We start from the raw sequence: 25,825 nt of genomic DNA on the forward strand, positions 1-25,825 counted from the left end.
GTCTGCTTAGGGCCGCACTTGTGGCATATGGAGGGTCCCAGGCTAGGGGTCTCATCGGAGCTACAGCTGCCGGCCTACACCACAGCCACAGCAACGCCAGATCAACCCACTGAGCAAGGACAGGGATCAAACAGGCGTCCTCATGGATACGAGTCAGACTGGTGTCTGCTGAGCCACGATGGGAACTCCAGTTCATTTTTTTTTTTTTTGGCTGAGCCCTGGGCATGTGGAAGGTCCTGAGCCAGGGATAGAATCCAACACATGCCACAGGAGTCACAATGCTGGATCCTTAACCAATGCTAGGCCACCAGGGAATGCGCATCCTGTTCTTAAATTGGGTGAAGGATTTTCAGATCTGAGCATGGGTAGAGAGCCACATACCAAATGAATTGTCAGCCCCTCCGGGGTGACAGGAGGTAGAGGGGATGTGGCTGTGTTCTCCCTCAGCCCCTCCCCTGTCACAGTCCGAGGACTGGTGCCCTCCTTGCAGTAATAGCATCCCTGAGCTTCAAAGTAGTTTAATGGGAAAAAATATCCCCCAAACCCCTCACTTTTACAGAGGGTTTCAGACTTGGCTTCCGGTTAGATGTATAACTTCTTTAGAAAGAACGTGGCACCCCGAGACCTCCACGCAGTTGTTTCCGCTCCTGTGAATGTCACACAATCACGATGTTAGGGATCTGGCGCCATCAAATTACCTCGAGCTTCAAGGAACGCGACGCTGGGCTGGCAGCTGTGCCACGTTGCTACTAAGGGGCGGCTTTCCAGCTCGTTCTCACAGTCCCCGCCTCCCTCCGCGCCTTCTGCTGCCACCTCAGGACGCGAATTGGCCATGCCGCACTGCGCAGGCGCGAGCTTTTTCCGCGCTAGCCGGCAGGCCCCACCCCCTTCTTTTTCCATTCAGCGGCCGCGGGACACCGAACTGTCGTGCGTATGCCCTCTATGCCGTCCTCGCTTTACGGCTGCTGTTTCTCCACGGCTCTCCCCTTCCCCCCTCCCTTCTCTCCCTGACGGCTTACTTTGCGGCAGCGCAGAGAGCCCCACCCCCTTTCTCTGCGGAATCACCATGGCGGCCGGGGTAAGTTTGCCGGCTCTGGCGATCCAGGTCACCGTATCCGACGCCATCCGCTGCCTCAGTAGGGCCAGCTAGTGTCATAGAGGTTTTGGAGCCGAGTGGGGAACTGATCCTGGGTCTAGAGACCGTACTATTAGAGAGAGGGGCTTCCAGGCCCCGGAGGGGAACTGAGGCTGGGGCTCTCGGAGGCCAAAGAGGTGGAAGGGTCTGGGGTAGAGGAGAAAAGGGATGCCGGATCCTGGCCGTCTGGGGACTGAGAAAGGGGTTCGGGTTCATTGCCGCCTCGAGACGTGGGATCGGGCAGGTTGACAGAACTTTTGCGACCGTTTTGTGGGGCAACACCAGGGACAGAGTGAAGAAGAGGGTCTTTGTGGGCAGGTGCGGCTGACCAAGGTTCTGGGTCGTCCGGCAGGGAGGTTTGGGAGCGGGAAGAGCCTCCGGACGGTGGAGTCAGACCACCTGGACCCTGCTGGCCAGATTAATAGAAGGAGACAAGGCACCACTAGGGAAACTCAACGGCGGGACAGGACCGGAGGGATGGCTCATCGTTTTATAGGGAGACCAAGTTGACTTAGGAAGAGAAGATGCCATTCGGTCTCTCCGGCGGCTCTTCCGAGGGGGGACTTGGAAATGTCTTGGTCGGTGTGTGTGTCTTGGAAACAAGAGTGATGCTTTTGAAAGGCGAGCGGCTCCGCAGTGGAGTAAGGCAGGCGCTGGGTAACCGTGAATGAATGAACCAGGGCTCTGGGAAGGGAGGGGTGTGTGTATGTCAGCAGATGGAGTCGGAGGAAGCTAGAAGCTGTGGATTTCTTGGAGATGTATTTGAGGGGAAGAGAATGCTTCTAGAGTCGTCCTTAGGGAAGGTCAACTCTGTCAACAAGCTTTATTTAGCAGTTGGTGTGTAGTTCTGTTTGGTATTTCGGAGGACTCTGATTACACACGACAGCAGATACTGAAGAATCTGGTGCACCAGAGGGGGTAAAAGAGTTGAGTTGGAGCAGACTGGGGTTGCTCAGGGGAGTCATTTTCTGATAGCATTTAGGACTGGGACCCTTCTGGTCATTAACGTTTTCCCCATCTTCTCCCTGCAGACCCTGTACACATATCCTGAAAACTGGAGGGCCTTCAAAGCCCTCATTGCCGCTCAGTACAGCGGGGCTCAGGTCCGCGTGCTCTCCGCACCACCCCACTTCCATTTTGGCCAAACCAACCACACCCCCGAATTTCTCCGTAAATTTCCTGCCGGTAAGGTGAGTAGGGAAGTGGAGAGGGGACTTTAGTCCTCAGAATCCAAGAAGAACCGAGGTTGTGTCACTCTGGAGATGGCCTCCATCGTTAAAAGGGAGCTTTCCGTGGTTTTTGTGTGTTTATTTCTACATATCAAGATTCTTTAAAAGATTTTTATTTTGAGATAATTGTGCTTTCTATGTAGTTAGAAATCGTTCAGAGCTGCCTTTAAAATTCATAGGCTGCTTTGTCTTGTGGGAGAGGGTGGGTTTTGACTGGTTTCAGTGCAAATAGATGAGATATCTACGGTAAGCAGAATCGTTGCGCCGGGAGGCTTTCAGAGATGGGGAAGTCACCATGAATAACCATGCTAAGTGTTGAGGAGATGGATTGCAGTGGGGGAGAACCGTAATACTTTGAATAATAAGAGATAAAAGGCTTGATTTCTTTGGTTTATTTGATTGATAAAACGACTTGTTAATTTGATTGAGGGATTTTACACAAATATACAGTAAACCTAAGTTTTTTGGGTTTCTTACGTGAGTTCACATTGTCAGAGATGGCAAATGGTATTGGTTCCTGAGTTTTCAGTTAGCATCAGGAGCAAAGGTTGTCAGCTTTCTATAAAAGCTTTTCTTCAACACCGTTCAGTTCCTGGGCTTGAGAGACGGCCGTTTATTTTGCTTTTGACTGCTTTGTCCCCAGGTTCCAGCATTTGAGGGTGACGATGGATTCTGTGTGTTCGAGAGCAATGCCATTGCCTACTACGGTAATTTGCAGTGGCTGTGGGAATGGGAGGGTCTGGAGGTGACAGGGTGTAGGAGAGGGTGAGGGGAGCTGGAGGACAAGGAGACGAATTTTCAGGGGCTTGGATTGGTTTTGGCATAATCCCAAAGTTCTGACCTCTGCGTTCCGCCTCTGCAGTGAGCAACGAGGAGCTGCGGGGAAGTACTCCTGAGGCAGCAGCCCAGGTGGTGCAGTGGGTGAGCTTTGCCGATAGCGACATCGTGCCCCCCGCCAGTACCTGGGTGTTCCCCACCTTGGGCATCATGCACTACAACAAGCAGGTGAGCGAGCCTGGGCACTTGGGGAGAAACCGAGGGCCATATCAGGGAATGCGAAAGCTTCAAAGTTGAAGAACGGCAGTGCCCAGAATATGTGGGTAATAAATACCCAATCCTTGGGGTGTGAGCTTGGAACACCGGGCTGTTGGTGGTATCTGGATTCTTTGTCAGGTGGACCCAGTGGAAGTGGGACATCTGGTCAGACGAGGGGTTTCTGCTGTAGAAAGTTTATAGCAAATGGTAGGGAGTGGTTAGACCAGATGACCTCTAAAGTTCCTTGTAAAATTCAAAGATACGCAACAGTGATCCATACCTTGGGACATGAAGCCAGACTGCACTGTGAAGAAATTTAACATTAACAGCTTCTTTTCTTTCTTTTTTTTTTTTGTCTTTTTAGGGCCACACCTGTGGCATATGGAGGTTCCTAGGCTAGGGGTCGAACAGGAGCTGTAGCTGCCAGCCTACGCCAGAGCCAGGGCCGCGTCTGCGACCTACACCACAGCTCATGGTAACGCTGGATCCCCAACCCACTGAGCAAGGCCAGGGATTGAACCCGCAACTTCATGGTTCCTAGTCAGATTCGTTAACCACTGCGCCACGATGGGAACTCCATTGACAGCTTCATTTCTGATACATGTGAAATGAGCCAGGACTCACTGCAGTAACTGCTTAGTTCTCTCATTGGGGGAGGAGGGCGAGGACAGGGGTTGGTTCCCACTGCTAAGTTGAGTCATTTTACACCAACAGGCCACAGAGAATGCAAAGGATGAGGTGAGGCGAGTTCTGGGGCTGCTGGATGCTCACTTGAAGACGAGGACTTTTCTGGTGGGCGAACGTGTGACGCTGGCTGACATCACAGTTGTGTGCACCCTGTTGTGGCTCTACAAACAGGTGAAGTTTCTGAAGAATCTGTGTTGGCAGAGGGCAGGTGGGGGTTAGAAAAAGTGAGAAGCTTGCCAAGTTACCCCGTGTTCTGCTGGTGTGAGGGAGTCTGAGGTAACCATCCTTAGCAGTTCCAGGATTGAGTACTACTGATCCTGGAAAACTGGGCTCACCTCTTTTTTTTTTTTTCCTTTTCTTTTTAGGGCCACACCCAAGGTGTATGGAAATTCCCAGGCTAGGGGTCACATTGGAGCTACAGCTCTGCCAATGCCACAGCCATAGCAACTCAGGATCTGAGCCACGTCCTGTGTCCACAGCTCAAGGCAATGCTGGATTCCCAGCCCACCGAGCAAGGCCAGGGATCGAACCCTCATCCTCATGGGTATCAGTCGGATTTGTTTCTGCTGCGCCACAGAGGGAACTCCCTGGGCTCACCTCTTAAGGGTGTCGAGCCAAAAGATACAACCAAGCCAAAGATCAGAAGATTTATTACCTGCAGCAAGTAAGGAAAACACCGTGGATCTTTCCCAACAGCAAAATTGGAGTTTAAGCTGAGGGTACACGCATACTCGTGATGGGGGCTCAGGTGGTTGGCGGAGTCCAGGCGTTAGTTGATGGAAGTCTCGAGGGTGGGGAAAGGTCGTTATGGTCATCCCTTATGCTCCAGTTGACCTGGTGATCTGGCGCTTCAGGCCAGTGTTTGCCTGGAAGACTGATACACTGTCTCTTTGCTGCTGTTGCTTCTCTTGATAAACACTTGTTTTCTGCATCCTTTTGTTGCCTTAAGGTCCTTAATAACTAAGATATATTTGGGAGCAAGCATTACAGCCAGGTTCAGATTGCAAAATGGTGTAGGCCAAAAATGGCTTCTCTTATGTCAAGAAAGTCATGTCTGGGAATTCCCGTCGTGGTGCAGTGGTTAACAATCCGACGAGGAACCATGAGGTTGCGGGTTCGATCCCTGGCCTTGCTCAGCGGGTTAAGGATCCGGCATTGCCATGAGCTGTGGTATAGGTCGCAGACGCGGCTCGGATCCCATGTTGCTGTGGCTCTGGCGTAGATCGGCGGTTACAGCTCCGATTAGACCCCTAGCCTGGGAACCTCCATGTGCCGTGGGAAGCGGCCCTAGAAAATGCAAAAAGAAAAAAAAAGTATCTGGTTCTCTTTCCCTTCCTCAGACCCCCTACCCTACTTCTTAAGCCACAATTGCTTTCTCTTCTGAGAAGTTTTGTACTGTTGAGTTTCTGTTTGGCAGCTAACATGTTTCGTTTGTCCCCATGTTTCTTGAGAAGCCCAGTTGTGCTTAGTTGTGAAGACAGAGGTAGGAGTGGTAGTTTGAGTGTCAGGATCTTTGGAGACAGACCTGGATCAGTTCATGGCTTACTGGTTATAGGTGGGTGGGTGTGCGTTTTTGTGAGTGAGTGAGAGAGAATTCCTTTGGTCTTGATTTTCCCCTGTGCCAGCTATAAAGCCAGGGTGGTAGTAATCACTGTCGAGGTTGAGTAGGTCTGTGGAGTTCTCTTGTGGTGCAGTGGGTTAAGGATGCGGTGTTTCACTGCAGCAGCTCGGGTCACTGCTATAGCGCGGGTTCAATCCTGGCCTGCTTGGTGGAGGGAGTGGCATGTTGCTGGTTCCTAAACAGCAGCTCTTGAATTGCTGCTGGTCCAGAACAGTTAGGTGATAATAGCAAAGAAAAAACACCTGCTGTGTATCAGAGCCTGTGCCAACACCTTACAGGGACCGAAGTGGAATTTTTTGTTTGTTGCGTGGGTTGGAGAAAATATAACTTGCCAAGATCATATAGCTAGGGAGTTGTAGAGTAGAATTTGAGCACAAGTGCTGTAGAACCAGCCCTGAGCTTGGCAAACTGAAAAAATGACTTTTTCATGAAGCTGAGTGTAAGGTCTATCTGTTGTACTGAAATTTCTTTTGCTGTTGAACATTATTTACTTTCAGAAGTTTGATGATACACATAGTATATCTCTCACCCATCATGTATTTGGTATAGATAGTTTTCAGTATTTGGCAAAACGAGTAGTCGATAGCTCTTTCTTGGTCCCAAATTTTAAGATTTTATTTTTTATTTATTTATTTATTTATTTTGTCTTTTTGCCATTTCTTGGGCCACTCCCGTGGCATATGGAGGTTCCCAGGCTAGGGGTCTGATAAGAGCTGCAGCCACCGGCCCATGCCAGAGCCACAGCAATGTAAGATCCGAGCCGAGTCTGCAACCTATACCAGGGCTCACGACAACGCCAGATCGTCAGCCCACTGAGCAAGGGCAGGGACCGAACCCGCAACCTCATGGTTCGTACTCGGATTCGTTAACCACTGCGCCACGACGGGAACTCCTTAAGATTTTATTGACGCTCGAGATGGTAGGTATGAAGTGGCGTGGTAAAAGGAGTAAGGCCTGAGAGAAATATTCCTCCCAAGTAGATTCGTGGTGAATGGAGCATGGGACCAGGCACCTGTTACATTGGCTTGGACTGCAGCAAAGAGCTCAGGAGGGTAAAAGGACACGGCCCTCCAGGGATAGGTGGGGTCTGGGGGCTGAAGCGAAGCCGGAGCTTTGGCGTAGAAAGAAACAAGGGTCTCTCTGTCTCTGGCTCGAAACGCTTCAAGATCTTTCCCTCCGCTGACTGTGTCCACTCCCGCATCCCGGCAGGTCCTGGAGCCTTCTTTCCGCCAGGCCTTCCCCAATACCAACCGCTGGTTCCTCACCTGCATTAACCAGCCCCAGTTCCGGGCTGTCTTGGGGGAGGTGAAGCTCTGTGAGAAGATGGCCCAGTTTGATGGTAAGTCGAGGTAGAGGAGCATGTGCCCAGGGTCAGGGGCTGCTTTGCTCGCTCTTAACCCCTTGCCTTCCTGTCTAGCTTTTGGGTTCTGTGGACCCATAGAATGTAGGGCGTCCCAAGTAGCAACTAATATTTTATACACGCACATACTCTCCTTTGTGTCAGTGTGTGGAATTGCGACGCGTAGGTATTCGTTGCTGAGGGTTGCGTTCTTGCTCGAGGATGTGCAGTGGAGTCCAGGCCCCGTAGCCGTCCCACCCGGCACTTTATCTCCATCACTCTCCTTGTGCCTGGTCTGGGAGGATCTGAAAGTGGCCAGACTGTGATTTTTCTCCCTTCCTTTGCATCAGCTAAAAAGTTTGCAGAGAGTCAGCCTAAAAAGGACACCCCACGGAAAGAGAAAGGTTCTCGAGAAGAGAAGCAGAAGCCCCAGGCTGAGCGGAAAGAGGAGAAGAAGGCAGCTGCTCCTGCTCCTGAGGAGGAGCTGGACGAGTGTGAGCAGGCGCTGGCTGCTGAGCCCAAGGCCAAGGATCCCTTTGCTCACCTACCCAAGAGGTATGGATGTTGGAGGGTAGGGGGCATGGGGCCCAGGAAGGCCTGTGCTCCCCTGTGTGTCCCCCTTGTACTCCCAGGGCCTAGGGTTGCAGGTTGTCCATACAAGATTGAGAGATGTAGTTTTGCTGCAGATAAAGTAACTTCTTGACTTTATCATCAAGAATTGGGTGAACTTTGAAGGTAGACACCGAGTTCCGAATGCGCCTGGTATTTGGGACTCTTAGCACTCCCTTTCCAGCAAAGAAAGCAGACAGACCCAGAATTCAGTGCTAAGTCCTGTGTGCTTGTTGAGAGTTGAGGTGGTTCGGAACTAACACGGTGAGGGTGTGGGGAGGAAGGCAGTGCAGAGAGCCCGGCATCTGCCCTGCTGGGCTGGCTTTGCTGAGGTCGCAGACATCACCTCAGCCCCCTTTGATTGTCTTGCTGTTTCCATGTATCCACCTGTATAAAAATTGCTCATTAAGAGAAAGGCAGTCCCTGACTGGTTTATTTCCCAGACTGGGGGAGTTATGCCCCTCGAGGAGAAGGAAGTAGATGGGTGGCTGTAGGTATCCTCTTTAAAGGGGAGGTTTTTAGTTGTGAAAGAAAGTGGGATACCCAGTTCTCTGCCATCAAAATCTCTATTTAGTCACCGCTCCAAGTCACTTAGAAGAACTCTCTTCCATGGATGCATCACTTAGCTCGCTTTCTCTCTCCTTTTGTTCTCCCACTCTGCCTTTCCCAAAGCCATCTGTCCCATCACTGGATGGTCTGTTGGGTGCAGCCATGTGTGAGCCTCCTGTTTTATAGCGGTTCGAGTGGGGGATGAAGTGGCCGCTGGCAGTGGGTGTAAGCGTGCCCAGTTGTAAACAGCAGACACCATGGTGCTGGGCGGTGACAGCAGGAGTCACTGCTTCCCCATTTGGGGGCAACATGGGGTGTAGCTGTGAGCTCTTCCTCCTGGGCACTTTGTACAAGAAGGCTCCTAACACAGCTGCTGTGAACAGATGTATTTCTTCCTGAATCAAAGTGGTTTACCGTGAATCTAGCACAGGGGCAGGTCAGGAGCGAGCAGGACTTTTGCTATGTGTAAGGAAGCTGTGATAAGCAGCCCACGTTATTTATGCTGTTGTAACTTGGACACTGAAATTATTAGCTAGGGATTTTCACATATATCAGGTGTGTACAGTCCAGGCAGTAAACTTTAAAATCTTTAATAAGCTGTGCATTTTTCGTATCACTTTGGGGAGTGTGTGTGTGTGTGTGTTTAGCTATTCCCACGGCATGTGGAAGTTTCCGGGCCAGGGGTCGAACCCGCACCACAGCAGCGACAATGCCAAGTCCTTAACCTGCTGTGCCACAGGAGAGCTCCTGGGCATGGTTATTAACACCCTTGTTGCATCACCGTGGTGCTCTCCTGGGCTGCCAAGATGACTTCCCAGGATTCTTAATGACTCAGAGGTGATGCCTTCAAAAAGAGGAGACTCATTTGTCCCAGGTTATTTTAGTTCTTTTTAAGGCCTTCCAGCCAAACTTGTTTCCGGAGCTGTTAGAGCCCGTGGTCAGTTTGGGGTGGGGGGCAATGGACACATGGTCATGAATAAAGTTCATGAATAAAGTTCAAACAGTTAAGGAGGGGGTGGAGAAGATCTCCCCAGCCCCACTTCTTGGGTGGTTGAGGTGTGAAAAAGCTCCTCAGAGGGGTCTCTGATGTGCATTTTGGAAGGAAACTTTGTTACACTGTGATGGAAGGTAACAGTCTCTGACTCCAGGGTTTGCTGACATTATTTATACTCATGAATACTTGAACCAATTAAACATTCAGTGGGGGGGAGTTAATAGGTTTATGGCGCATTCATGCAGTAGAAGATTGATTATTTAGCCATTAAAACATTTGCAGAACATTCTCAGATGGCCAGGCAGTAGTAAATGAGCAAACTCTGTAAGACATAGAACTACGTGCACCATCTTTGGAAAATCAGCGGGAAATACATGAAAATATTAATTAGTTACCTTGTTTGCTGGCATTGTGAGTGGTTTTCTTCAGTCAGCATGTGTTTTTATAATTGGAAAGAAAGAAAGAACCCTACAGAGTGCGGGTAAGCACCTCTCCTATATGAATGCTGGTGTTCTTGGCTCAGTGTGCTCTGGGTTGCCTCAAAAAGAACCTGAACCTGAGGGTTATTCACCATCTAAATTTGATTCTGGGAAGAATAACTAAAGGACATGGGTGTAGCGTTTGGGGGGAGGAGGGCCTTTGAAACTGTTCGCTGCTTACATTGCTGTCATCACGTGTAGTGTGTGTAACCGGAAGAGGCCTGTGTGTTGGGGGGGGCAGAGACTAGGGTGAGTCAGGAACTGTGTGTGTGTGACTCACAGGGGAGCGCCCCAGAGAGGCTGGCGGGCACCAAAAAAGGAGTCCTCCCCGCGTGTCTCCACCAGGGGGCAGCAGCTCACCGTGCCTTTCTTGGGACAGCTCTCCCTTGGGCCCTCCTACCCTGCACTTGCCTAGCTTATTACTTAGGGTGCAGGTAGGGACCAAGGGATTGCCCTGGGCCCCTGTTCATACCCTCCAGCTCTCCTCGCTTGGAAGGTGATGCCCATCTGCCAGTCCAGTGATTTCCTTTAATGGAGTGCATTTGCGTGGAAACACCCCTAACTTCTCTTAGCCTGGCTCAGTAGGACCTTCTTCACTTGACCTGGCTTTTCTTCCTCATTCAGTACCTTTGTGTTGGACGAATTTAAGCGCAAGTACTCCAACGAGGACACACTCTCTGTGGCGCTGCCGTACTTCTGGGAGCACTTTGATAAGGATGGCTGGTCCTTGTGGTACTCGGAGTACCGCTTCCCTGAAGAGCTCACCCAGACCTTCATGAGCTGCAACCTCATCACTGGTGAGGAGCGGTGGCTCTGGGAAGAGGAAGGGAGGCTAAGGTGACGTGGTTTCAAAGGCTGAATGGTCTTCCTTGCCCTTCAGGAATGTTCCAGCGATTGGACAAGCTGAGGAAGAATGCCTTTGCCAGTGTCATTCTCTTTGGAACCAACAACAGCAGCTCCATTTCTGGAGTCTGGGTCTTCCGAGGCCAGGAGCTTGCCTTTCCGGTGAGGAAGGTGCAGGGGAGAAGTCTGTCTCCTTGAGGTGGGGCAAGGATACAGGTGGGGTTCGGGGGGGTTCAAGGAGTGTGTGCAGGCAGGCGCTGTCAAGCTCATGCTCACCAGAGTCCTGGGCTCTGATGGCGGGGATCTGAGTTGGAAGTGACGGGTGCAGGACAATGCCTGATAACCTGACCACATGGTTCTTACCTGGCGTTTTCTCCCCAGCTGAGTCCAGATTGGCAGGTGGACTACGAGTCATACACGTGGCGGAAACTGGATCCTGGCAGCGAGGAGACCCAGACGCTGGTTCGAGAATACTTTTCCTGGGAGGGGGCCTACCAGCATGTGGGCAAAGCCTTCAATCAGGGCAAGATCTTCAAGTGAACATCTCTTGCCATCGCCTAGCAGCCTGCTTCTGCCCTTCAGGGAGAGTGGGGGTCATTAAAGGAAACTGAACATTGCACCCTTTTCTGTCCCGCTTCCTTTGTGGGTGACGGCTTCTTCAAAGGGGAGGAGATATGTTGGAGCAAGGCGCTGTCTGTGCCTGCGGGACCTCCCTGTGCAGAGACGTCTTCAGAAGAGCAGAAAGAGGGTTCTCCTCAATTCTGAATTTTTTTTTTTTTTTTTTTAATTCCCCTGCTTCTGCTGTGACGACCATCTTCTAGCCCACCTGTGAAAGACTGGGTGCAGTTGGGAGGTGGAGACATGGGGCTTTGTAACTCTTAATTCCTAGGGATCAGGTTCCAGATCTCCCTGTGAAGGGAGAAGATGCCTGCTGATGAGCTGAGAGCACCGTGTGCAGATGAGGTGTGTCAGCAACCTGTCAGTCCTTCCGACAGGCAGCAAGACCAGGCACAGACTTCCTAGAAAAGATACTGGCCTATTGGCCCTGACCTGGCTGTGGGTCATTTCTGGGATGTCCCGGATTTCTAACCAGAAAGTGAGGTTCCGAGATTTAAGAAGCTTCCCTGTGATCGCACCTCTTAGGTGGTGGGGGCAGGATTTTGAACGCAGTGGGTGTCACGGAGCTTGTCCTCAACACGCCCTGCCGCCGCTTCCTGGAATGGAGAGCAGTCATAAATGGCGCTTAACAACCCTGCTGGTTTTTTTCCTTTGAGCCTTTTCAGAGAACTTGCCTCTGCTCTGATTGTCTTTTCTGAAGAGCATTGAAAATCTTCCTGTAAATGTAAGAGCTCAGGTGAAGTTGGGAACCTCTAGTTTGATTCACATTTTGAAGCATATGCACAAACTCGCGACTGCCTTTGGTCTCCAGGTCTGGTTTTCTGTGGCTTTTTCTCCCATCTCTAGCCCAAGCACAAAGCCAAGGGGAGGTGTCGGCTAGGGAGGTGAAGAAAGCGAACTTTGCAGATACAGGTGGGGGGCTGGCAGCTTTTGAGTGGTGGGGCTGTAATCTGGCTGGTACCTTGACTGCGGTTGGGGTTCTGTGAATAAATGGGCAGGGGAGAGGTGGGTTGGTTTTGCTCATTTTGCTCCCTGGTAGTTCTGTTTTGAATTTGATCCAAACTTGCTACCTATTTTGCTTCTGAGTGTTCTGGGCTCCTCTTGGATAGGATCTAAAGGTGCTTGGGTGCTGGTCAGGGTGTGCCCTGAGCTGGTTGCTGGGGCCTCACAGAACCTGTCAGACTCCCCTTCCAGTCCCACCACACCCCCTGCTCCTTGGCTCCTGTAATCTTCACGACCTTCCTGGTATCCTTAGTCTTCCCCAGAGCTGAGGCAGGAGAGATCGAGCTGTGCAAGTAGGTTTGAGAGGGCAGGCCCGAGAAGAGAAGCCCGGGGAAAGGGAGGCGGTCCTTCTGGGTGGGCAGCAGCGGGCCTGGCAGCCCACGTGGACTGGGGGGTTTCTAGCCTGGGGGCCCTGGACCGCCTCCTCGCCTCCCTCTGCTACTGCAGGAAGAGTGACTCACCCACAGGTCCTGCCTCCTGTGCCTGGGCACCAAACTGCCTAGGAGTGCAGCCAGGTTGTTGGAGGAGGCTAGGCCTGCGCTTGGGGGAGGGCCAGGACCCACAAGCCACAGGAGGTGGGGTGGGAGGCCCAAGGAGATTGCGGCCTCGGGAAGGCTTGATTTTGGCCTCCAAGGTGGGGGTGGGGGTGGGGGTGGGGGTGGGAGGGCTTCTGCCCCGCAGGGGTAGGCAGGAAAGGGGTTAACAGCCGGAGTTTCCAGCAGATGTAGGGCGGGGAAGGGGGGGGGGAGTACATCTGGAGTTGGTTCGGTCCCCGCCCTGCCCCGGGGAGCCCTGAGTCACACTCCCCGGCGTGCTGGGGACTCGGACTGCGCCCTCCAGGATCCGGCTGGGGCCCTCTCCCCTGCATGGCTCGCTGGAGCCCCGCCCCTTTCCCCGCCCCACGCTCCTCCCAGCGCGGGGCGGGGGGCGCTCCTGGTCCCGCCTGACTCGCCACTGGAAGCCAATGAGGGCCTTGCTGTGTGGCCGTTTTCCGATGTGCCTCACGCTGGAGGTGGCATCCCAGGGCCCATCCGCGGCGGGCGGGCGGCGGGCTGTGGCTGGGGTCCCAGGGCAGAAAGGGAGGGGCCTTGGTGCTGTAAGTGGGTTGGGGGCTGAGGACAGGGCACGATCCTGGAGAACTGGGATAGAATGGGGGAAGGAGGCGACTAGTTCATCCACATACTGGGCAGAATCTCAGAGCCTCCAGAAAGGGAGGGTGAGAAACTGGAGATGGGGCTGGGGCTCAGAGGTGCATTTGACTGCCAGTAAAATCTTTGCAGAGGCTGGAGTGTGAATGGGAGGCCGAGATAAACCAGTAGATACTAGTCAAAAGTGGCTATTTTAGCTTTGTTGGCTCTCTTGCCTAAGTCACTTATTAAACAGTCAAAAGCCTTTAAAGTTTTTCCAAGAAAGACCTGGATTGTCTTCTTGTCCTGGTTGGATCTGGAGCTGGACAGCTGCTGCTCACACTGGGTCAGACCCATTCCAGCAGCTGCCCACATGCCCCAAATGTGCCACTTCCCCTTTTGAACGGTGGGGGAAGGGTCTAGACTGTTTGAAAGGAGAGGAATGAGTGCTCTGAAGACTCCACCCAGTCATTTCAGAAATTAATCCTCTGGTTTTCATGGCAACCGGCACTGTGTCCTCAGAACTCAGAACTTTCCCTCCGTGCATCAGATGGGTTTTCTTAGGTGGTTGTGGCTTCCTTGGCTCACCCCATCAGTGGTACCTCCAGGGCACTGTAACCTCCAGGGCGACTTACTTTGGTCGCCTGGATGTTTGAATGTAATTCTGAGGTACCCACCTTCTCTATTCTTCCCCTAATGCTGTGGAGCTAAAATATTGGCGCTCCTGAAAGGTTAGAGAAACTATGCCACCTGCTCTTGTCTGTTTGCTCTAATCAGGCTGGCATGACTCCCAGAGGAGGTTGTCGTTTTACTCCGGTGGAATGACTAGGGTGTCCCAGTGCCTTGGCACCCCAGGGATGGGTGGAGTGGGGGATAATGGGGGTCACTGGGGAGCAGCCCTTTATTCACTCGAATCTCAGACGAGGGAGGGATAATACCTTGGGCAGGTGGGGCTGGTTCAATGGCCAAGGTATTCTAGGCGACCCTGGACCTTGAGATGTTCCTGGATTACTTTCATTCTTAAAGCCCCCTCCCCTCCCGTGGCTTTGCCGCCCCCGCCCCTTTGTTTTCCTGATTTCCTGCGGATTCCAGAGGGAGCCTGTTGACCTTACTTTGTTTTACACAATGGGCAGGAGTGGTGCTGAGCCAGGGCTGGATGGTCATTCAGGGTTTGGGGCTATTTCTGATCGGATCTCCCATGGAATGTGCCTCCCTCTACTTCCAGCTGCCCCCTCCCCTCTGCAGCAAGAGCAGCTGTCATGTGAGGGCCTCTCCCGCTGGCTCAGCCCTTTTGCAATCATCTGGCTGGCTCGGCCAGGATGGGGGTGGACAGTGAGGATGGGCAGAGCCAAGGGGTAAACGAGGGGAACTGTTGGAGGGTCAGGGAGGGCTACAGCGTTGAGGGCGGAGGGGTTGCCAAGGCCAGGCAGGAGGAGTGGAAGCCAGGCCAGGGAGGCAGTCTGGTGAGCCCCGGGGCTCATCAAAGGAAGTGGGGACCCACACTGGATTCGGAAGCTTTCTAGATGTAAGGGAGAGTTGGTGATAGCGGACCCTGTCCAGTCATCCTTCAGGGAGATCCGCGTTTTCCCCTGACTCACAAGGGAGCCATGGGTGCTTTCCCGTCAGTCACCCTCTGTGCGGGCCTGAGTCACGCAGTTGCCTAGGGTGTTGGCTGCCCTATGGTGGCAGTGCCTGTGCCCTACCCCGCCCACTCCTACTGTTAGGACAGGGGTTAGCAGACACACCCCTTTTATCCCACTCTTCAATAGCAACGCTCCATCTCTTTGACTCAGACTGACTGAATGTGGGAGACCGCAGCCAGCAGTCCCTTCCTTTTACCTGAAAGGAAACTGCAGAGGGGAAGTGACTTATCAGGGGTGCATGCTCCCCTTTCCCCAGTCCTTGCGGCCACTCACTGAGTCACTTTTGCTCCTAAAACCATCGGGAGGGCGCCTCCCTCAAAAGCTGTGGGCCGAGCACACTAGGTTTTGGAAGCGAAGAGAAGGCGGTATCCAAGGCTGCCAGCAGCCCAAGTAAGGCAGCCCTGACCCGGGGAAGAAGCGTGGAAGTGGAGCAAGTCCTGGGGCAGGATCGGCCCCAGCGATCCAAGTCCTGGGCTGGGCAGAGGGCACAGGGTGTAGCAGAGGCGGGACTTCGAGTGACAGGAACCTCAACTATGTGGTGACTCAGGCTCTGGGCAGCCTTGGCCCTTCCTTCCCTGCTCAGCCTGATCTCCTTAAACTGGACTTGGGAAGTGTGAGCAGAGGAGGGGGAGAAACCCCGGCTGGTCTCCTCTTCCCCAGGAACCGGGGGGGAAAAGCCGAGGAAGTCGGAAAGGGCGGGAGAAAGGCAGATTCCCAAAAAGGGGCGAGGAGGCTGGTGTTCCTCTCTCCGGCCCCTCCCGACCCGCGCCCCGCTCCCTGCTGGGGAGGGGAGCTGGCTGGGGCGTTGGCTGCTCCGCTCATTCCAGCTCCCTCCCTCGGCTCCTGTTTACAAGTCCATCCACCCAGCCCCTAGCTCAGCTCCAGGCTCTTTTTTTTCCTCTCTCTCTCCCTCCCTCCTTCCTTCAGGGCCTCATCCAGTCCTGTTTTGCCACCTCTTTCCCTTAATCTCGGGTCCCCCTTTCTACTATCTTTTCGCTCCCCCAGCACCCCCCCTCCCCCAGTTCACCGGTCATCTCTCTGTGCCTCTGGGACTCTAGCTGTCCCGGTGTGTCCGCCGCCCCCTGCCCCCCCACCTTGCCTTCTTACCTACCAGAGTCTCTACTCAGAGCCCTGCGTCTCTTGTTTTCTAATCAGCTTTAACTCGGGTTCTGCTTGGGACTGAAGATTTCAATTAGGACCAAGGGTAATGGGAGGGTTTCAGATATCCCCCGGCTGTCCGATCTGAGTAATTCAGGAACTCCTTATTTGAAGCCCGAGGTTTAAATACAGCCTAGGATTTGAGTTGACCTGGAGGAGGAGGACTTTTCCTTGGCGTGGCTTCCTATTTTGAGTTTGGGTTAGGAGTCTGGGTTGGAGAATGGCTTTGAAAATGTTAGGATCCCAGCATTCCCCAGTAAGCTTGCTATTCAACTGGCCTGGGGCAGATGACAGATTAGGAATGGATGAAAGTCAATGGAGAAGGGCCTGGTGTTTGGCCGGGATGTTCATCTCTGGGCTGGTGTGTGTGTGTATGGGGGAGGGGGGTGTGGAGTCTGGGAGATCCCATGTGGCTCAAAGAAGGGGTAACAGTAATTCCTGTGCTTCTAAGGCTGACGTGCCGGCTCACGTGCCAAAGGGCCCTCATCCCTGGGGAAAAAGTCTGCCTGCAAAGACACCTCAAGCAGACTGCACACTTCACTTCCTTTCCTTTCTGGGATCCCAGTTTAAAAGCCACGATGACTTTGTGAGCAGTTGGCATATTTTCTTCCTCATAACACACAGATTTCAGAGAAGGGGCCTGTGGCTGCGAAGGGCGGGGAAGGGGAATCCCCTGGCCAGGGCCTGCCCACGGGGCGCCCTTGGGTGGTTGCTATGGAAACAGGCATAATAAGAACAAAACAGAGGCACGTTGCTTGGCAACAAAGGAGCTGGAGGTTCATCACACACACACTACATACATATCAGGGAACCCCCGGGGGAGGGAGTGACACTTCTAGGAAAGCTGGGGTATCCCGGTATCCCCATGATGACGAGTCCCAGAGCGTACCTGGCTTTTCCAGCGAGTCTGGCGGATTGCGGTGTGGGATGCTCTGAAGGATGGTGGGCAGGTCCTCTCCAATCCCTAGGGAGCCCTTATTTTGACAGAAGAGAATGAAACAAAGCGTTTCCTTGCAATGTCGCCACCGAAAGAGACTCCTTGTAACTAAAAAATAGTGTGTCTAGAGTTCCTGTTGTGGCTCAGTGGTTAATGAACCCAACTAGTATCCATGAGGGCGCAGGTTCGATCCCTGGCCTTGCTCGGTGGGTTAAGGATCTGGCTTTGCCATGAGTTATGGTGTAGGTCGAAGACGCGGTTCAGATCTGTCGTGGCTGTGGCTGTGGCGTAGGATGGCAGCTACAGCTCTGATTCGACCCCTCGCCCGGGAACCTTTAGGGCCATGGGTGTGGGTGTGGCCCTAACAAACAAACAAAAAAAAAAAAAAAAAAATTTTTGTGTGTGTGTAGGGGGTCGTGAGTTAGTGGTCTAAAAGACCTGGAAGAAAAGACCTCAGCAAAGCAGCAGGATACAAGATTAGGATTCAGAAATCAATTGCATTTCTGTATACTAACAATGAAATATTAGGAAATGAATTTAAAAAATAATACCTTTTAAAATCACACCCCTCCGAAATTAAATACCTGTGAATAAACTGACTAAGGAGGTGAAAGACTTATACACTGAGAACTATGAAACATTAGTCAAGAACAATTAAAGCAGATTCAAAGAAATGGAAAGCTATCCCATGCTCCTGGATTGGAAGAATTAATAGCACTAAAACGGCCATATGATCCAAAGCAATCTATAGATTTAACGCGACCCCTATCAAATTACCCATGACATTCTTTACACAACTAGAAAAGATAATGTCCAGTTTTGCCAAAGCACAGAACCTGCAGGGAACTTGGAGTACGAGGTAAGGCAGCATCAGAGGCTAGTTTCTTCTGGACTGAGTGCCTTGAGGGCGGAGATTCCATCTTTCAAGTTCTCCTCTACCTGCACGAGCACCACCACCACCACCAGTGGGCCCTGGCCCAGTGCTGGACGCACAGTAAATGTGTGTGCAGCTGCATGAGGGACCTACGCATTGGGAAAATCACTCCCAGGGGCTGAGAGCAAGGGGTAGCTCAGATTTCTCCATCTGGGAATCGTGGGGGTGCAGGATACTATTTGTATAAAGAACTGGCTTTGGGGGCAGTTATACCTGTAATTCATTCATTCACTCATTCATTCATTCACCACTCGTTTAACAAAGCATTCTCAAGTGATTGCTACGTGCCAGCCCCTGCTCCAGGCATGGAGCATACAGCAGAGAACAAATAATTCCTGCCCTCATGGATGCTTCGATGCTGCTGGGAGCTTTGACTTCTGCTTCTGAGGGTTGTGTGATTTTAGGTAAATCACTACCCTCCCCGCTCTGAAACCATTTCCTTCCTCTGTGTAAGGATTAGATGAGCTAACGCCTGAAATGCCTGCAGGTAGCAGTGATAGACACAGTCACTGTTACGGTAGTTTTGGGGAGTGAGGGGTGGGGGCTACAGCAGTAGGTGGAGGAGAAAGGTTGGCAGAAGTTTCTAAAAGTGTGTGTCTTAAGTTGCATCACTGAAAACTGGAAAACATTCCCTTCACTGGGGCTGAGGAGGTTAACTTAGGAAACCCCAGGCTCTAGTTCCAGGCAAGCATGACCGTGCTTTCTTAGGGGGCAGGGTCTAGGTTACCCCTTTTCTACCCTTCTAGCTGGGAATGGGGCAGGAGCCAGACCCCAAGACCACCCCCCCCTACAGGTATCCTGACACCCCTGCCCACCTGGACAGTAATCCCTCCTCCATGGCTGCTCCCCAAACCAGCCTCTCCCATCTACTCTGTTGACCAAGAGTGTGGCCAGAACAAACAGTGGAGCAGATAGGTTGGCTCTGAGCCCAGGACACTAGCCTCTGCTCTTTCACTCCTGGGGGGCTGATGGAGCCCTAGCTAGGTAAGGGCGCAATAGCCACACCCTCGCCCACTCTTCCTTTCTTGGTCCGGTGCCTCCCTCCAAACTCCCATGGCCCTCAGTACAGACCCCCTATGTCTTTGTGGCATATGTCACATCATAGCTATGTTTCTGAAAACCTAGCTGTAAATCAGCTCCTCTTTGAATAGGCATGGGAGACCCTTGCACTTTCAAGGAACCAAATGATTCACTTTGTAAAGTTAAAAATCCTCTGGTAAACAGTCAACAGTGGTTTGGGGGAGGGGGAGGGGGATGGGGATGGGGGGGAGATGGGATCATTTACTTTCTATTCTACTTTTCTGTACTGACATCCTTCCCCCTATGGAGGTATTGACTTTATTTCAGAAACAGCAAGGAGCATCTGACTCGTAGGATCACAGGCCACTTTATCTGTATTCTCAGTCCATATTTAAAAAGCTGAGTAGGGAGTTCCTGCAGTGGCTCAGTGGTAACGAATCCAACTAATATCCATGAGGACGTGGGTTCGATCCCTGGCCTTGCTCAGTGGGTTAAAGATCCGGCATTGCCACGAGCTGTGGTGTAGGTTGCAGATGTGGCTCGGATCCCGTGTCGCTGTGGCTGTGGCGTAGGTCAGCAGCTACAGTTCTGATTTGACCCCTAGCCTGGGAACTTCTATATGCTGTGAGTGCGGCCCTAAAAAGACCAAAAAAAAAAAAAAAAAAAAGAAGCTGAATAAGTGTCATATAAAGTGAAATAAAATCAACTATACTTTAATAAAAAACATTTAAAAAATAAAATAAAATAAATAAAGTGAAATACAATTTTAAAGCCATTGGTATAGGAGATAATTAGCTCTTTTTTTTTTTTTTTTTTGAAACATCCAAAGTTGAAAAGTTTAGGTTTTTTTCTTTAAGATAAGTGCTGGGAAAGGGGTGCAGAACAAAATGGAGGTGGAGGTGATTCTTTAGAAAGTCAGGGGAGTTCCCATCCTGGCTCAGTGGTAAGGAACCCAACTAGTATCCATGAAGACGGAGGTTTGATTCCTGGCCCTGCTCACTCAGTGGGTTGGGGATCCAGCATTGCCGTGAGCTGTGGTGTAGGTCGCAGACAAAGCTCTGGCGTTGCTATGGCCCTGGCGTAGGCCAGTAATTGTGGCTCTGATTCAATTCGACCCTTAACCTGGGAACTTCCATATGCCATGGGTGAGGCCCAAAAAATCAAAGAAAAAAAAAAAAAAGTCTGGGTCTTTGACTGTGTGCTTGTGATATAGGTGATAGAAGCGCTTCTGCTCTGGGTTTGAGTCACCGTGTGTGTGTGTGTGTGTGTGTGTGTGTGTGTGTGTGTGTGAGAGAGAGAGAGAGAGAGAGAGAGAGAGAGAGAGAGAGAGAGAAAGAGACAGAAAGAGAGAGAATACACTGGTGCCCAAGTCTGTGCTTTGTCTGTGTGTCTGCATGTCTATGCCTGTCTGAATGTCTACACATGGGTTTCCACCTTTCTGTGTCCATTATATGTGTCTGCCAGTCTGTGGCTCCTTTCGCTGTCTCTTCCCTCCCCCACTCCTGTACCCTGTGCCGGTAACTGGACCTGGGACACAGCCCCCAGGGCTGGCAGCAGAGTTGGCTGTTGGGTATTTTTAGCCTGTAAACATGTTTGCCATTTCAGAGGACAGGGCTGCTGGTCTCAGCTCCAGCCCACTCATGGTCTTGCAGTGAGGAGGGCACTCCTGCCCGGGGCCAGGTCTTCTCGGGTTCCCCAGCCCGGGGTCTCCCTTCCCCAGCCTTCTGGCTTGATGTGGGCAGGGGGTGGCCGACTGGGAGGGAGGATGAGAGGATTCGTGGGGGAAGAAGAGAATGGGGGTGTAGCCAGAAGGACCCCGCACCCCATCATTAAGCCTTTAATAAAATCTCCCTGGAGTTAGAAGTGGCTGTGGGAAATGGCTGTAAAGTTGGAAACTTGGCGTCCTGGACGTGGGGGTGGGGTGGGGGAGGGGCTCGGAGAGAGGGTCCGAGAAGAAATGGGTAGAAAGAGGGAAAGCGGAGTCTGGGTGGGGCGGGGGCAGCAGGCTCTGCTCCTCCAAGGGGTGCAGGCCTGCCTCCCGGGTCGGTGGAGCAGCTGGAGCAGCATGGCGACAAGGGGCACTGGGTGACCCTGACGCCAGCAGGTGGGGCCAACGTCTCCAGGCCGATTCTCGGGGGGTGGGGTGGGCTGCGAGACCCCCAGAAAGAGGGAAGGTGAGAAACGGGCGAGTTTGCGTGGAGCCTGGGAAGCGAGTGAGGAGCCTGGGGCCTAGAGGAGTGGAAGGGTAGGTGCCTTGTGTTGAGAGAAAACTCAAAGTCCACGTCAGGCTGGAGGTCGCGGTTGAGTCACCCAAGCCCCCAAGCCGCAGTCGGAACCCCCTGATCCTGACGGGCTGCAAAATGGGCTGATTGGCCGTGAGGATGAGCCCCAGGGAGCTTCGAGGAGTTTCTTGCAGGAGAAGCCACACGCCGCATACGTTGCCGGGAGACCCAGGCCCGGGCTGGGCCGGGGGCAGTGGATGGGGAGAGGGGAAGGCAGTACCTCGGACGTGCGGCGACCCTGGTCCCTGCGCCCCCCTGTGCGCTCCCAGCAGCCCGCTCCCGGGTCCCTCCAGGGTCGGCCCTGCTCTCCTGTCCCAGCCCCGCTCCGGCCCCGCCCGGCCCCGCCCTCTCCCCACAGCTCGGGGCAGACCCGCCCGCCCCAGCCGGAGTTACAAGAGCCGCCTCCGCGCGCGGGGGCCCGGCCACTCGGAGCAGCTCCGCCGCGGGGACTGCACCGCCCGCCCTGCCGGACCCGCCCCGACCGGGGCTCGCCGCCTGCAGCTGCCGCAGTACCGCGACCTCGGGCCCCGCGCCGGCTATGGCTGTACCCTGGGGCTGAGCGCACAGGTAGGGGGGCCGGGCGCACCGCGGCGCGATCTGGGGAACGGGACGCTGGGAACGCGCGAGGGGAGGTGCGTGGCAGGGCTTGGGCGAGGCGCTTTGGGTGAATGTCACTGGGAAGGTTCAGTTTGGAACGCGGTGGGCAGCCCAGGGCCGCACCGGCAGGCGACGTGTCGCGCCCCGGGACTTCTGCCTCCGGAGTTGGGGAGCTAGCAGGGGCGCAAGTTGGGCAAGTTGGAAAATCTCTGTGAGGCGCGCTTTCCTCCAGTCCGTCTTTTTCTCGAGGGCTGATTGTCGTCCCTGCTGCAGGGCTGGGCGCCCGTTCTTGGCCTGGTGCCCCCTGTCCCACCCCCTCCTTCTCCGTGGGGCGGTGGCTCTGCGCGCTGCTCCGTTTCTATTCCATGTTTACTGGAGAAGTTTCCGAGATCGCCGCGCGGCCCCTCGGCCCCTTCCGGCGCCCCTGCGCCCCAGCGCTGTGAACCCCCTCTGCTGCCCCTCCCAGCTCCCCACACCTCCGCCCCTGACTTCGCGTCTGGAGTCCTCCCGGCCCCACCCAGTTCTGTACCACCAGCCTCTCCCTTTCTTGCTCCTGGCAGCCCCTTCTGCCTCCTTCTAGCTGCCCCGCCCTGGTCTTGCCTCTCCGTGTTCCCGGCTCCAGAAAACTCCCTTCTTCCGCAGGGGCGGCGGAGCCTGGAAGTTTGCTGCGCGCCCCGCAGCGGGACGGGTGGGAGTGGGGGTGGGGGACATAATTAGGGAGATTCCTGCACTGGGGTGGGCGTGGAGGGGGGGGGTTGTGCTGCGGCCCAGCCCTCGGGACCGCCCCTTCCCCTTTAGAGGCGGTGCTCTCTCCCCACTCCACTCCCAAACCCGTCCTGGCGGGATGGCCCCCGCCCCAGCGCCTGGCTTGGCGCCAGCAGCCTGAGGAATGTGGTGGTTGGAGCCGGTGACTAATTCAAACCAGAACTCGGGGAGGAGTGGTGAGGGGCAAAGGCGAGGGGGGTGGAAGGGGCTTGTGTGGGAGGGCGGGGGCAGGATCGCGGCTGGCGTAGGAGGAGAGCTCGGCTGCCTGCTCTGGAGCCCTTCACTCCAGAGGCGCGCTCCTGGAGAGCCGGCTGGGGGGCGAGGTCGTGCGGTGGAGGGGGAAAGGCCCTGGGCTTAGGGTGTGTTCATAGAGCTGTGTTATGTAAGGCTCTCCCATGCAGGGAGAGGGTGCGCGATGTGCGAGGGCTGGCCCTCGGCTGGCTGGGCTCGGGCCCCCCTGCAGTGCCAGGGCGCCGGGATGCGGGGGCGCAGCCCCTCGCTGGCCACGAGGGACACGTGGGATCTAAGCAGGGCCGGCTGTGCCCCTTGCGTGGGAGGAGCGCGGAGTGGGCATCTCAGGGCACTCGCTGGGCTCCAGGCACCACGTGGGGACGGCTTCGGCGCCTCTGCGCATTACGGTCACCGAGAATTGTGTGCCTTGTGCGTGCTCGCGCCTTTCGCAGGGCGTGGCTGCCGGGGTGGAGGTGGCGAGGTCCCTCCAGGGAGCCTGCTGCTGAGTGCCCTGCTCCGTAGAGTGGGTTTGTGGAAAGGCAGGGTGGGATCCTCCCATGGCAATGTGCTCCTTCGAGAATGACTTGGACTTTCCAGAGAAAAAGGGATCCAGCTAGTTACCTCTGCGTCCCCAGCATAGCGCTGGGCTCCCAATAATCCACCCCCCACCCCACCCCAGCAATAACTGGTTTTGAAAGTTTTCTCTACTAGACTCCAGCCCCTGACTGTAGGATCCCGTGCTCTTCTGGGTGCAGCCTAACAAGTGATAGGAACTGGGTTGATTTTTGTGGGACACAGTGATGCCTGGGGTGCAGGGGCTGGGGGGTGGTGGCCTGTGGCTACAGGTGAAGTCAAGGGAGTGGGGAGGAGGGAAGGAGGGAGGCTGAAGATGCCTTGGAAGGCCTTTTAGGGCCTCCTTGCCTGTGCTGGGTCTAAATTAGGGGAGTAGCTTCTTTTTTGTTGGCTGTCCCTGCGGCATGGGCATGCGGAAGGTCCTGGGCCAGGGATCGAACCCAGGTCGCTGCAGTGACAAGGCCAGATCCTTAACCTGCTGCACTACAAGGGAACTCCTGGGGAGTCAATTCTGCTTTCATTCTCCTGCCCCCCATAAGGGTGATCCCAGGGGCAGGGTGTGGCACTCACTTCCTTTTCGAAGCTGAATGGGGAAGCTTCCTAGTCCCTGGCCCCCAGGGATGCTGGGCTGGGCCAGAACTTGGCTTGCGTGTGGAGTGGGAAGTAGAAGGGAGTCCCAGCCTTAGGGGTACTGCCTTGTTCCTAGCTGTGCGATGAGGGGGACTGGGGAGAGGACCTGGGACCGTGAGAGCTGGACTAGCAGAGGACGAGGGTTCTGGAATATCGCTAGCGAGGACTGGAGGGTGTCTGAGCCCCTCCCCAAAGCCCTGTCCTTAAAGGTTATCTGCTGGGACATTGTTCAGAGAACCGGGACACACGGGGAGCCACCAAAGTCCCGTGGGGCTTAGTGCTACTCTGGGGTCCTGGCCCGGGTTACCTTTTGAAGAGCTAACCCCGCAGAGCCGAGGGTTTGCTTCAGGAGGGCGAGGCTCCAGGTCCAGGGATCTAAGTGGGACACAAGAGAGCGATCTGTGGGAGACCTGTGGAGGGAGAAGGCCAGCATCGGTCAAAGGCAGGGAATAGGCTGGGGGTCCCTGGGGTCACCTTAGTCCCAGGGGGCCGTGGGTGGAGGTGCCCGGGCACTGCCGGGCTGGATTCCTTAGCTCATTTGCAATTGGCTGGCTGGCCCTGGCAGAGCACGCCACTCAGAGCCTGAGGAGCTGGTTTGAGGGGTTGGGGCAAAGCTGTGGGGGTGGTGGGGGTGGGTGGGGCTCTGGGGTGTGGTCACCACCTTCCTGGGAACTTGGGAACCGCCTGGGGACAGGCAGACAGACTGGGAGAGCTAGTCGGACTCCTGCCCTGCTGGGAACTCTCCCCTGCTGGCTCTGTGTCCCCCCACCCCCCACTCCCAGAAGCCCCCAGCTTCTCTCCCTGGAGCAAGGCTGACCGTTTGCGCATGCCCTGGAGAGAGGTTAGAATGGGACCTTTTGGTGGGTGGGTATGTAGGGCCTTCTGCTCTTCCTTTGGTCCCCCATGGGCTTCATCCAGACGCCCAGGGAGGGCAGCTGGCATTTCCCTGAGCTGCAACCATCCCACTGGGTTCCCAGGCCTTCCTGAGCATGCGCAGTTTCCTCCAGCCCTGGGCAAGCCTGCGGAGGTGTGGGGGCCCCGTGGGTGGGCCACAGCGGGCTCAGCAGGAGTGTGTGTTTTGATGGAGCCCCTCTTCTTCATCAGGGGGACAGCTGGGCTGGGCTTGGGTCTGGGGTTGCTCTTTCACCGTGGTGTCAAGTCCCTGTAACCACTTGTGTCATAGCAGCGAGATACGTGTTATTACCTATGAGGGGGGTGTCTCCGGCTGTGCGTGGTGGTCCTGGATGTGTCACCTCTGCTTGCCTCTGGGGCTCACGGGGCAGAGGACAGCAATGGCACTCCGCCCTGGTGGTGGAGGTTTCTTGGGGCTGCAGGGGTTGTAGGTAAGGACTAAAGTAAGTTTCTCCGGCCCAGAGGGGTTCGGGGGTCCCGGGGTTTGTGTCCGGAAGCCCCAGAGAGAGGGTGAGCACAGCCCTGGGATGAGGCCCTGGCCGATGGAGTCCGAGCGAGGCGCTGCACACGGCCGGTCAGGGAGGGGCATCCTGCTCGGTCCCCGGGGGCCGGAGCGGAGGTTCTAGGGGAAGGGGAAGCGCCTGGCTTTGCGTCCTGGCCGGGCTGGGGGCGGCTCTTTGGCAGCTGGGCCGAGTGGCCGGGCCCCAGCCCCTGCACTAGCGAAGCCCCGCCACTGGGCGGAGAGCTTGGCCTCCGCCTGGGCGGAGGGCGGCTCCCAAACTGATCCACCCCCCAGGGTGAGACTTCGCCGCTCTCCACGCCCCCGGCTCCTCCCGCCCCCGCAGGAAGACAACCCCCTCCGAGCTGGGGTCTTAA

The 25,825-nt window shown here is 54.6% G+C and overlaps 3 protein-coding genes across 5 annotated transcripts in view; 2 read left to right on the forward strand and 1 right to left on the reverse strand.

Moving 5' to 3' along the window:
- Positions 1 to 1,047: 1,047 nt before the first annotated feature.
- On the forward strand, positions 1,048 to 11,137 carry EEF1G (eukaryotic translation elongation factor 1 gamma). Its single transcript, NM_001444509.1, is given in 10 exon segments — positions 1,048 to 1,078; positions 2,167 to 2,325; positions 3,008 to 3,071; positions 3,227 to 3,369; positions 4,114 to 4,257; positions 6,917 to 7,046; positions 7,397 to 7,601; positions 10,302 to 10,474; positions 10,558 to 10,682; positions 10,902 to 11,137. Coding segments are annotated over 10 exon segments (1,314 nt in total). The 5' UTR covers positions 1,048 to 1,066; the 3' UTR covers positions 11,061 to 11,137.
- Positions 9,409 to 23,237, reverse strand: LOC146405080 (uncharacterized). The gene is made up of 4 exons (XM_085010292.1): positions 23,154 to 23,237; positions 21,462 to 22,196; positions 16,958 to 17,042; positions 9,409 to 12,118 (listed from the first exon to the last, which is right to left on the reverse strand). The coding sequence occupies exons 1-4, from the start codon at positions 23,235 to 23,237 to the stop codon at positions 12,015 to 12,017; spliced, it is 1,008 nt and encodes a 335-aa protein (XP_084866418.1). The 3' UTR covers positions 9,409 to 12,014.
- The window catches only part of AHNAK (AHNAK nucleoprotein), a 32,568-nt gene continuing 28,404 nt past the window's right edge, over positions 21,662 to 25,825 (forward strand). For 2 of the 3 annotated variants that reach the window (XM_085010853.1, XM_085010855.1), the window contains exon 1: positions 21,662 to 21,808. The gene's annotated coding sequence lies outside the window, so the exon portion shown is untranslated. Of the gene's footprint in view, positions 21,809 to 22,634; positions 22,780 to 25,825 lie in introns of those variants that run through there. The other variant, XM_085010854.1, reaches the window with a different exon arrangement.

The sequence above is a fragment of the Sus scrofa genome, chromosome 2, assembly GCF_054392235.1.
Source record: "Sus scrofa isolate SSC_HxYL_T2T_F1_AM1 chromosome 2, Sscrofa_HxYL_maternal_Yorkshire_Landrace_v2.0, whole genome shotgun sequence".
In the NCBI taxonomy this organism is placed as follows: domain Eukaryota; kingdom Metazoa; phylum Chordata; class Mammalia; order Artiodactyla; family Suidae; genus Sus; species Sus scrofa.